The sequence below is a fragment of the Chenopodium quinoa genome, unplaced genomic scaffold (assembly GCF_001683475.1).
Source record: "Chenopodium quinoa cultivar QQ74 unplaced genomic scaffold, ASM168347v1, whole genome shotgun sequence".
Taxonomy (NCBI): Eukaryota; Viridiplantae; Streptophyta; class Magnoliopsida; order Caryophyllales; family Amaranthaceae; genus Chenopodium; species Chenopodium quinoa.
Window position 1 is genome coordinate 2428190 of NW_018742720.1, and position 11775 is coordinate 2439964.

The window sequence follows — 11775 nt, forward strand, 5'->3', positions numbered from 1 at the left end:
TTCTCGTATTTCTTTTATTTAACCAATCAATAAAAACCGTTTACACCGCACCGTTAACAAACCGCAACTCGTCTACACTGAACCGTTTACTACCCGGACTGTTTACAACCCGAACCGAATTAAAACCGCTTAAGAATAAACCGAAACCGAATCGAACCGATAACTATTTAAACAGAACCAAAGCCGACCCATGAGACAATTAAACCGATTCCAAACCGACTCGATTAAATACCGAACCGATTTCAAACCGAACCGAAACCGAACTGTCAAACCGTTTTGACAGTGCTATATACTACATATTAGATTTGTAAGAAAAACCCTTTTCAAACACCATTTTTAATTTTTCAAAAAAACACCTTTTTAGAGATTTTTTTGTTAAAAAAGAATCACTACGGTAATTTTTTTTTTTCTACAAGTAGAAATCTGTTTAACTAATTAGAAACTGATTTCCTCGTATTTCTTTTATTTAACCAATCAATAACAATAACTATATACAAAAAGACACACCAACAATGACACGTGTCATTTTCTGGTGTGTCCTTAGTTTTTTTTTTTTTTGAATAATTTTTTTTTAATAAAATTCAATTAAAGAAACAAAATTTATTTACAAAAATAATTCTCTAATCTTATACGATAAAACTACTTAAAATAAAAAAAATTTGATATATATTTTACAAGAATATTTATATAGCTATTAAAAAAATTCTTAACTCATAATTTGTGAATTCCTTTATTTTACTAATTTTCAACATCGCTTTATATAACATATCTTACGCAATCCTTTATTTTGCTCAAAATTTGGCCAACTATATTTTTAGAATTTTTTTTTTGTTTTATAAACTTATTATAATAATAGTTTAATAATGGTTATTAAAAATTACAGTGCATGACACGGGAACTAACCTAGTAGCCACCACTAAATGATTTTATTCAAAAAAAAAATTGATTTTTTTTTAAAAAGGAAAATAGTGAAACTTATGGTGTCTATATTATTTATAAAAAAATATATGGTGTACATAATTTAATGATTGGTTTTTCAAGCGTTGTGCACTAAAAGTTCGGAAAAAAAAAAGTGTAATACCAATTCGTTGTAATATTGGAGTTCCTAAAAAGAAATTTAGTGGATAATATAATAAAAATATAAATTAGGTAGTTTTTTTTGGTCTAGTATGTCTGTTATTAGGAAAAATAATAGTGGAAGTTATTTGGAGGTTAATTTTTTTTTTTTAAATTGAAAGTAAGGTTAATTTTTTTTAGACTGGTGAAAGTTATTTAGAGGTTAAAAAAAATAATAATAAAAAAAAAAAAAAAAAAAAAAAAAAGGAGGAGGAGGAGTGCATGAGATTTTTTTTTATCTTCTAAGAGTTCTAACCCACCTAAATACGTATTTGATAATTCAATTTATTTTTTTTTTTTAAAAAAACCACCACCCCCTAACCACCAGCCAAGGCAGCCACCCCCCTCTCATCCGCAGTCCCTTCATCTCTCATCGGAGCCGCCGCCCAAATCCCCTGGACCTAATGTATGTTTTCTTCCATTTCATTTATTAATTTGCTCGAATTTTGAGATTATTTTGTCCGAAAACCCTAGAAAAATCGATTTGGGGGTTTTCAATTTTGTGCATATTGCTTGTAATCGATGGTTGTTTTGGCTTTGATTATGTATATATGTGATGCTAGGGTGATTTAAAAACAAATTGCAATTGATTTGGACTTGATTTGAGCATGTTTGAGTAAATTAGAGCCAAAAATTGATTATGATGGTTGTTATTGTTGACATTAGTAGTGCATCCTCTAATTGTTAGTGAAGTTTATGATGTGATTAGCTTGTTTCAGATAGAGGTTAACTGTTAATTGTTACTCAAGTTTATGATAGAGGTCTGTTTGTTTCAGGAAAAAAGTTAGGATGGAGGTTAACTGGGCAGAACTGCCGATTGATTTGGTGGTTAATATAGTCGATAAACACATAAATAAAAAATAAAAAAATTATTTGAAAGGATTTGTTTCCTAACTTTTGTTAAAAGGATTTATTTCCTAATATCTCTTAAAATAATTTATTTCCTATTTTCGAACACAATAATTTATCTCGTAATTTACAATGAAACGCGTTTATTTATTTTTATTATAAGGATTTGCTTGAAGGTCACGTTTTTTTTTTTTTTAATAAATAGTCAGAGTTGGGAAGTTTGAGACATTAGAAACTCGCAAAGTCACAAGTCCAAGAGTTCAACACAACACCGATAACTTTTTTTGAGTTCGGTTTTTCACTCTTAAGGCTTATGGCTTGTAGGAAAAAAGTGAAGATGGAAGTTAACTGGGATTGTCAAATGCCGTGGCTAATGCTAACTGATGGCAACCAGGATATCACCGAGCATGAATGGATAGGGCCTTATCTAAAACCCGATCATGTAGAGTCGAGTGTTATCGTAGCAGCAAGGAGTAGTGAAGACAAGTTTGATGATATTAATACTACTCGAAGCTTGTTGGATTTAACGCAGGAGAAAGTTAGATGTTACAATGTCGAGTGTGATCTAGGATATGGAAGGAAGTGTTGGGGATCGTCTCATGGTTGGATACTAACTCAAGGGATTGATGATAACATGTACTTATTTAACCCTCTTACCAAGGATCGCCTCGATCTCCCTTGTCGCCGTACAATCCCCTTCCTTTGGGATAATTCTGGTGAATTCCTTCGTGCATATTTCATAAACAGGGTTGTTGTACTTAAGGTGTCAGGTGATACTTTAGTGGTGGTACTTATGTATGATGGCTATCTTAGAGCTGCAATTGCCAAGCCCGGGGACACACAGTGGACACCAATTGTAATTCCACAACAGGGAGATCTCCGGAGGGTTATGGATGTATTATATCGTAGGGATAATCTTGGTACCGATGGACTTGTATTCGTGAATGAGAGTGGCAATATTGCACTGGTAAACCTTGATGATGTTCAGAATAAGAAACCTCTGGCATTGAGTTGGTACGGATGTTACGTACCGTATATACAATCTGTATTTCTACATACAGATTCGCAACTTAATTTTTTCGATCACTCTACCTACATAGTTAATTCTGGTCAGGATCTTCTCTTGGTATTGAGGAAATTTGACACGGAAATAAACGTTGAAGAAATGGTCAGAGAAGATGAACATGATATTGATTATTACAAGACAGTTAATTTTAAGGTTTACAAGTTTCAGTTTGATGACAGGAGTTGGGAAGAGTTGAAAGATTTGCAAGATGTTGCTCTATTTGTGGGTAACAATGCAACTATGTCTGTTCGTGCAAGTGAGATGGGATGCCAACGCAATAGCATATACTTTACAGATACTTACCCGTTCGGTTCCAGTGCCACCAAAGATAAATTTGCGGGACATGACATTGGTGTTTTTCAAATGGGTGACAATATCATCCGGCCATTGAAGCTGGAGAATAACACCCACTTACGCTCTTCCTATTGTTGTCCCATGTGGTTTCGTCCTGCAATTTAAATTTAAAATCGATTTTGTCTTCCAACTTGTACTTTTACTGAGTTTTATTGTTTTATCAAAGTGCTTGAGTGTAAATATCAATTTTGACCTAAGTATTGTTGAATTAGCCCTCTTGACAGAAGTTTAGATCTTCCCTTTTGACAATAACTTTGATATTTAACACACCAAAACTACTAGTGTACGCTAAGGTGTCTTGCATTGATAATTCCTCGTGTAAAAGAAAAACTAGTTAGGTACTTGATTACACTTTACTCCGTATCTATCAATTGTATCATAAGTTCTTAATTGTCTACTTTTTACGCAAAATTAAAACAAAATTAATAGAAACTTGAAAACACACAATCACACAACGTTATAACTTATAGTACCAACCTTATCACCACATTACCTACAAATCTATCTTTACTAGGGGTGAGCAAAAAAAAAAAGGTACCCTGAATAAGAACCAGAACTTGTTAGGAATCGCAGGTTCCGGTTCCAGATAGCAAATTGGAGAACCTGTTGTAATAGGTTCCAGTTCAGATACTCAATTTTTTAGAACCGGAACATGTAGGATACCCAGTACTTGATAAAAGTATCACTTAATTTCAAATTATACCCAAATTCTTACTCAATTTTTAAATAATAAATTTCAAAATTATAATTATAGAAATATATATTAAATTTGTTAGACAATTACTATTAGTTTGTCTTATTTGCAAGTTGCAAACATAATAAATTAGTTACCAACCTAGTTTTTTATTAAAAAAATCCGCGAAAAAGTTAGTGAGTATATTATAATATAGGGTGCCCTGAATCAGAACCGGAACCGGAGCCTGTTCAACATGTTCCAGTTCCGGTTCTCAATTTCCAACAGGTTCCGGTTCCCATTTTGAGGAACCTATTACAAAAGGTTCCGAGTCCTGGAATTTTTACAAGGTACCCTGTTATGCTCAACCCTACTCTTTACCTATAATTTCAAGTAGAATACACATCTAGGCATCTAGCCGATCTTGGTGATAAATTATTGATTTTTTAACAGGGAGATATATTTACATGTCACTAATCTTATTTAATGACTTTATAAACATCTAATATTTATTATGCAAATTTATAAAAATTATTAAAAATAAAAAGCAGTATTTTATCAATTAATAAACGTGTGATTTTAGGATATCCATGATTGTAGGATATGATAAAAGATAACTGATTTTCCAAATTTAACAAACAAAAAAAAAAAGGGGGGGGGGGGTTTACAACAATTTTGGGCATCATATTAGGTTTTGAAAATTTTAACTACAGGCAGTGTTATCATGCTTGGTACATACAAAAACCGCGGAAAGAACATGTACCTAATTTGTAAAGAACGTACAACTATTTTGTAAAGAACATATATCTTTTTTGTGAAGAAAAACTACATATTATTACTTTTTATTTATCTAAAGAACATCCGTAATATTAATAAAGAACATCTTGTCAAAAAAAATATTAATAAAGAATATGATAATATTATGTAATACTCCATTTGTTTTTAAATACTTGCTCCATTTCTCCTGGACACGCATGCCGATGTTAATCTTTGATCACTATGATGAGTCATATTTATATAGAGTTTATAGGCACGTTTATGCTTGTTTTATAGTTGCTTTTTGTGTCTCTTGTCGCTTTTTAGGTCGCAATTGCATAAGTTGTCCATTTTGTATTCTATTACGCTTCGTTTGTGTTTTCTTAATGTTTCAGGTAGTTTCTATAACTATTTGAACGCTTTCGGAGTGGTTTTGGAAGAATCGGACAATGGAAGGATGAAAAGTCAATGAATTGAGTTTATTAATCGAAGATCTCATGTTCGTGGATGTAGACTATGAGGATTTTATGCATGAGAAATGAAAATAGCATCCACAATTATCGTTATGCACATTTCGGAATTGAATTTGAGTTAGAAACGAAGTTAAACGATGTTTTACAAAGTGGTAAAACTGACTCTTATTCACTCTTTTGATCATAACTTGAGTTCTACAGATCGGACTGAGGTGATTCAAATTGCGTTAGAAACTAGACTTGAAGATATTTCCATTGATAGGTCACACTCCCCTATACGATTCCTAGAACGTGAGATACATCCCTTTGAAGTCAAGTCTGCGAAGCTGCCAACTCATCGCCCAGTCATCGGGCGATGGACGTGATGTACGCTCGAGCGTGAGCTACTGGTTGGGGCGATGGTTTTCCATCGCCCGATGGTCGAGTGTCATTCCGACCATCGGCCACCCATCGCCCGATGGGTGGGGTGTGCGCGCAAGCCACGAGAAATCCTACATCGATTATAACTCTTTCAATCGACCAATCATACACTAGCAGAATAAACTTGATGGGCAGCCACAAATGGCAAGCGGTTATTGAATTCCGCTTGCCAAAATGTAAATGGCAAGCGGTTTAGGATGAACCGCTTGTCAAAATGCCAATGGCAAGCGGTTTTAAATGAACCGCTTACCAAAATGTAAATGGCAAGCGGTTTGAGCATTGAACCGCTTGCCATTTGGTCAAAAAAACCCTAGAAAAGTTGAACCCAGCTCACGCCTCATCTTCTCTCTCCTCCGTCCCCTTTCCCCTCATTTTCACGCTATCTCTCCTCTGATCTATCCCCTCATTTTTTCTCTCTCCTCTCATTTTCACGTTCTCTCTCCTCTTTCTCCCCTCCATTACACCTCAGTTCTTTCTCCTCTATCTCCCCTCCATCCTTTATCTTCTTCTCTTAATTATCTCCTTTCTCAGCCTCCCTTCTTTCCTTTCTCACGCCTCACCACAACGAAGAACGACGGACACATATCTCACTCCTCACCACAACGAAGAACGACGAACGCCTCAGTACCCAACGACGAGAATGAAGAAAACGTTTGGGTTCAGTTTTCTGGCTCGGCGTTAGGGTTCAGATCGTTGCTTCTCAAGTCATATCTCACTTGATTTTCCGGTATTTCATTAAATTTTTAGCTAATTTTTGAGTTTTTGCATATATTATGTTTGTGTATAATTTAAGATCTAAACCCGATATGTTTGTGTATAATTTTCGAGTTTTTAGCTTTAAAATCGGTATGTTTGTGTATAATTTTCGAGTTTTTATCTTTAAAATTTTGTTGTTCAAAATTTAAGATCTGATTTTTTTTTTTTTTTTACACAAAAGATCTGAAATTAAGTTAATAATTATTGTTGTTTATTTTTTCAACTTATTGTTTGGCAGATACGGTGAATCGGGATAGGGTGGTGGTGGTAATACGGGTTAAGGTGGTTGGTGGTGGCGGCTGGTGGTGCGCGCGGCTGGTGGTGTGCACGGCTGGTGAACAAGAGCAGCATCAGTTTTATCATCAGTTTTATTTTGCTTGTTTTTTTTTTTTATGAAAATGTAATATTACAACAATTAATTAATAAAAATATTAATTTTTTTTGCATATATTATGTTTGTGTTTCAATTTAATTGAAAAAACTAAAAAAATAAAAAATAAAAAAAATAAATTATTTTTTATACCCATAATGGGCAGCGGTTTGGCCCCAAAACCGCTGCCCTTTCACTACAAATGGCAAGCGGTTCTGAACCGCTTGCCATTTAAAAGGCTAATGGCATGCCCCCCAATGGCATGCGGTTCAAAACCGCTTCCCATTAGGGGGTTTGAACCGCTTGCCATTATGTTTATTCTACTAGTGATATCACGACTATTGTAATTGCTATTTTTCTGATTTTATTTTATTTTAATTATCTTTAGATTAGTTTTAGAATAAGGGATTTGTTAAACATCGCCCACAAATTACTACATAAATCCCACAAAATTCACTTGGTTTGACAATATTGCCCTTGACCTAAAAAAAAAAACACTCACACTCTCATCACTCAGACTCTCATCGCTCATCTTCCTTCAACCTCTCTAAAAAAAAAAAATTCAAACAACGGCAATGTCGAGGCGACAAGGCAAGGAATTGGCGGCGGCGGCGGAGGGATGGAGGTCCCAAGGAGGCAAGGTACAATTTGTAAAAAAAAAAAAAAAAAAAAAAAGGAAAAACCGCCGTGACGGAGGTGGGGCGCCCTGGCTGGACGCCCAGCAAGCGGTGGTGGCGCCAGCTGCAGACGCCGCCACCAGTAGGCTGGCGCCTGGGCTGGACGCCATAGCCACGGTTGTGGCGTTTATTCAAGGCGCCGCAGCCGTGGCTGTGGCGTCCAGCCCAGGCGCCAGCCCACTGGTGGCGGCGTCTGCAGCTAGCGCCACCACCGCTGGCTGGGCGTCCAGCCAGGGCGCCCCCCCCTTTTTTTTTTTATATATTTGTTTTAAAATATTGTTTTAATTTTTTTTTTTTTTTTGTGTAATATATTTTTGAATTGTTTTTATATTTTGTTGTTTATTTTTATAAATTTTTTCAATTTTTTTGTATTTTTTCTATGTTTATATTTTGTTTACAATTATTTGTATGTTTTTAGTTTATTTGATTTGGGAGTGGTAGCTATTTTTCGTATAAATTTTTGTATGTTTATATATTTTAAAATTTTGTGTAGAATTCACTGGGTCGTCATGGTGCGGGGAAGAATGTAGAGCTTCTTAGTAGAAGCTATTCAGTGGAGAGGTCGGGGCATAGACATGTCAGATCCCGTGGTATTTCGGCCTCAGCTCGTAGAGAACGGATCCACCGTCGGGATGAGGATGACGATGACGATGATGATGCTGAGGAGGGTGACCAGGAGGAGGAGCAGGAGGAGGGCGCAGATGAGGATGAGGATGTGGACGATGGCAGTGGACCGTATGATGATTACGGTCCATTCAGTCAGAGGGTTGATGACATGTACGAGACACATATGGTGGAGGTGCGTAAGGGTAGGGGTGGTAGGTTTGTTAGTAGATCTGGCACATCATCTGCGTCCACTGTATCTGGAGCAAGCAGGAAACGGTCGAGGGCCGGTAATGATTCTTGGGTTGTTAGGAGTGAGGTGCCCGGTGGGCCTGTTGACGGGAGTGTGATTCCTAGCTTTCTAGGACACATAGCTGCCCGTATTTGGGAGGACCAGGAGAGGCCTTCAGTTACGGGGTTGTTGAAATGTCATACCCGGGAAAAGACTTGTAGATTTTTGCGTACATGGGCTGAGGCTTGGCCGGCGGAGAGCGAGATGTTCGAGCGACTGGAGGGCACTAGGGTGAATCACGTTCCTGCCACCATGCACGATAAGATTGACAGTACGCTGATCACGGCTTTCATTGAGCGATGGCAGCCAGATACAAACTCTTTCCACCTTCCGTTCGGTGAGATGACGATCATGTTACATGACGTCGAGGCCATTCTGGGGATTCATGTTGAGGGTAAACGACTTTGTGCTGTGGCTGATGCGGATCAGGCAGATTTGCTGGCGGATTTGTTGGCGGTGGACAGGGCTGCACTGTACACCGAGGCGCTAGGTGTTTGGGAACACGGAGGTGTGAAGATCGCATCCGTGTTGCAGCGGTGTTTGTACCCCAGTGCACGTAGGACGCACGACGCACAGCTGAGTGCTTATGTTTTTCTACTCCTCGGATGTACCTTGTTTCCGGATAAGAGCGGCGGAAACAAGCTCAGGCCACGCGACATAGTGGAGGCGTGTGACCCCGACAGTGTAGGCCAGTTTTCCTGGGGATCGGCTACGTTGGCGTATTTGTATCGCCAGCTAGGATTTGCGAGTCGGGCTGACGCGGCAGGTATCACTGGGTGTCTGACTCTATTGCAGACCTGGATATACGAGTACTTTCCTGCATTGCGACCACATCGTGACCCAGTTCCTATTGATGAGGGGATGTCGCGTGCTTGTGCGTGGAGTCCGCGCTCGGACAAGAAGTCCGTTGACCGCCTCCGATCGATACGGTTATTGCTGGACAGGCTGTCCCCCTTAGAGGTAACGTTTATAAATTGTTTCTACATTTTATTATTTGCACATATTATATTCATGTTATTAAATTTTAAAACTATGTGCAGGTGAACTGGATGCCTTTCGGCCCGAACCCTAGTGTTAGGGTACCCAGGACCCTGTACACGGGACTCATTCAGTATCGTGAGATCGTTGAGGCGTACATGCCCCAGCGTTGTCTTCGCCAGCTTGGATTTGTCCAAGTTGTCCCTCCTCCCCCGGCATGCCCGATGAAGGCGGTCCGACCTGCATCGTCGAGGGACTACGTCGTGCAATGGCCGGATATCATGATCGGGACGTGGGACCAGTTTCCGATGGTGGCCCGCTTATGGACTGCGGAGTTGCAGCGGCCGCCCTCTGGGGTTACTCCCATGTGTGACCATTACTACATGGAATGGTTCAACCGGTATTCGCACCCGAGGTTGATCGCAGATCTCGACCACAGCGATGATGATTATGTGCCACCGCCTACTGCCATGGAAGCGGTATGTCTTATATTATATTTATCGTTGTCTTTTAATTAAGTTTTATATGTTGTTATTGTATTTCATCTTCTGTTTTTTGTTGTATGCAGTGGATGGGAAAGATAATGCAGGACGTACAGAAACTCTCTCTTGAGAAGGACAGCATGAGTGCAACAGGGAGAGCTGTTGTTGATAGTCTGGAACAGACCCTTGCGCAGTGGGAGTCGTCGTCGAGGAGGGATTACTGATGGTTTTGTCATTTTATTTATAGAGCACTTTAAATATCATCGTTTTAATTTATTAAATTGGACATTATGTTGTAAGTTTGTAACATTTTAGATTGTTCTTTTAGGATCCAACTTAAACATATTATCATTGCTGTTTTTAAATTTTGATATAACCGTTCGTGGATCCGCGCAACTTATCCATGCAACATATAGAATGCAGTAAGCAATACAATATAAAAGATTAATGTTCTCATTAAAAGAGCAACGTACAAATAAGATTACAAATAAAGAATGTAAACATGAAAAACTAAAATGCAGCTAGGGTGTTCCATTCGTGGATCCGGTCATGATATAGCGCATCCCAACCCTCTACGCTCGCTGTGCGAATGTTGTACCACCGAGGTATAATCGGTGGCACTGGAAAATCGGATGACATGTCTAGTCGGATGAAATGTCTGTATGACGACCCAAGAAACGCAATAGCTAGCTCTCTGACCGGTGTGGTGACAGTCTCACGCGACCGCCAAGGGAGAACAGTGGTACAAGGATAATAAGCTTGACTATGCACTCCCAGGCCGAAATGCATGACTGCGCATTTGTAAATGTTTGCAACGGCAAACAGATCTAGGGGCGCGTCAAAATAATGATTTTGGCCGCAAGGTCCACCTCCCCACCGGATACGCCGCAGAGCGCCATCCAAGTCATCCTGGTACACATGACGATAAACATTTCGGTTAGAGGCAATTTCGCTGTACATCAACTGACGCACCAAACCGTAGTTGTCTTCGCCCATTTGAAAAACATCAGCCACGACCCGGAATCCGCAGTTACCATCTCCGACTACATCATTCCACCCTTCCAAGTACGACATGATGATCGCAGGTATCCTTTCCTTGTACGGAAACTGATCAACATCGTTTCTTCCTATTCACCGTATAATTATAGACAGTTAAGAAGGCAGGAGTAACACTTTAAAACTATGTGCAATGTAAACAACCAAAACGTACCAGTTCTCAGGGGCATATTCACAGACGATGAAGATTGACTACGACTAGATGACGATGTCCGACCACGAGCACGACCACGACCAAGACCACGGATATACTCAAACGCACTCCTGTTCCGCCGTTGTCGACCTCGAGGACGGTCAACTCCTTCGGGTTCCTCATAATCTAAGGTAGACGTGTGGAACATGTCATGAAGTACATGAGTAGCGTCACGAATAATAGAAGGATGGCTGGAGGACACTCGGTCGTACATCGAACGAAACTGCTCCAACTCCTCCTGTTCACGGTCGGCCGTTTGAGTGTCTGCATGCTCACCAATAACAAGCGTCCTCCAGAATGAATGGACCTGATCAACATGTATCGACGCCCTTTCTTCTGTAATAACGCGGTGAATGGTGCATGCGCAAGGTAATCCATGAGTTACTGAAATAGCACACCCACACCGAGCATACACTTCGTCAGCCAAGTCCCTCATCCTGTTCAGCTCAGTGAGAATCAACCCCAAGCAGTAGTGCGACACACGACCATGGAGAATCTTAAATATAAAATGGCTATACATCGTACCATGTCGTCGTCTGGAGTCCTCTAGAGAGTTCCTGATGTCGTTCTTCTGAGTTTCAATTGACTTGTTAAGTCTATCGAACAGTGTATCCAAAGCAGCGGTCGATGAATCAATCCAGTCCTTGGTAGCTCTATGAGC

General features: G+C 39.2%; 1 protein-coding gene across 1 annotated transcript; it reads left to right on the forward strand.

Moving 5' to 3' along the window:
* The first annotated feature begins 971 nt into the window (after positions 1-971).
* On the forward strand, positions 972-3611 carry LOC110723166. Its single transcript, XM_021902492.1, has 2 exons — positions 972-1522; positions 2290-3611. Coding segments are annotated over exons 1-2 (1203 nt in total). The 5' UTR covers positions 972-1520; the 3' UTR covers positions 3491-3611.
* Positions 3612-11775: the final 8164 nt, after the last annotated feature.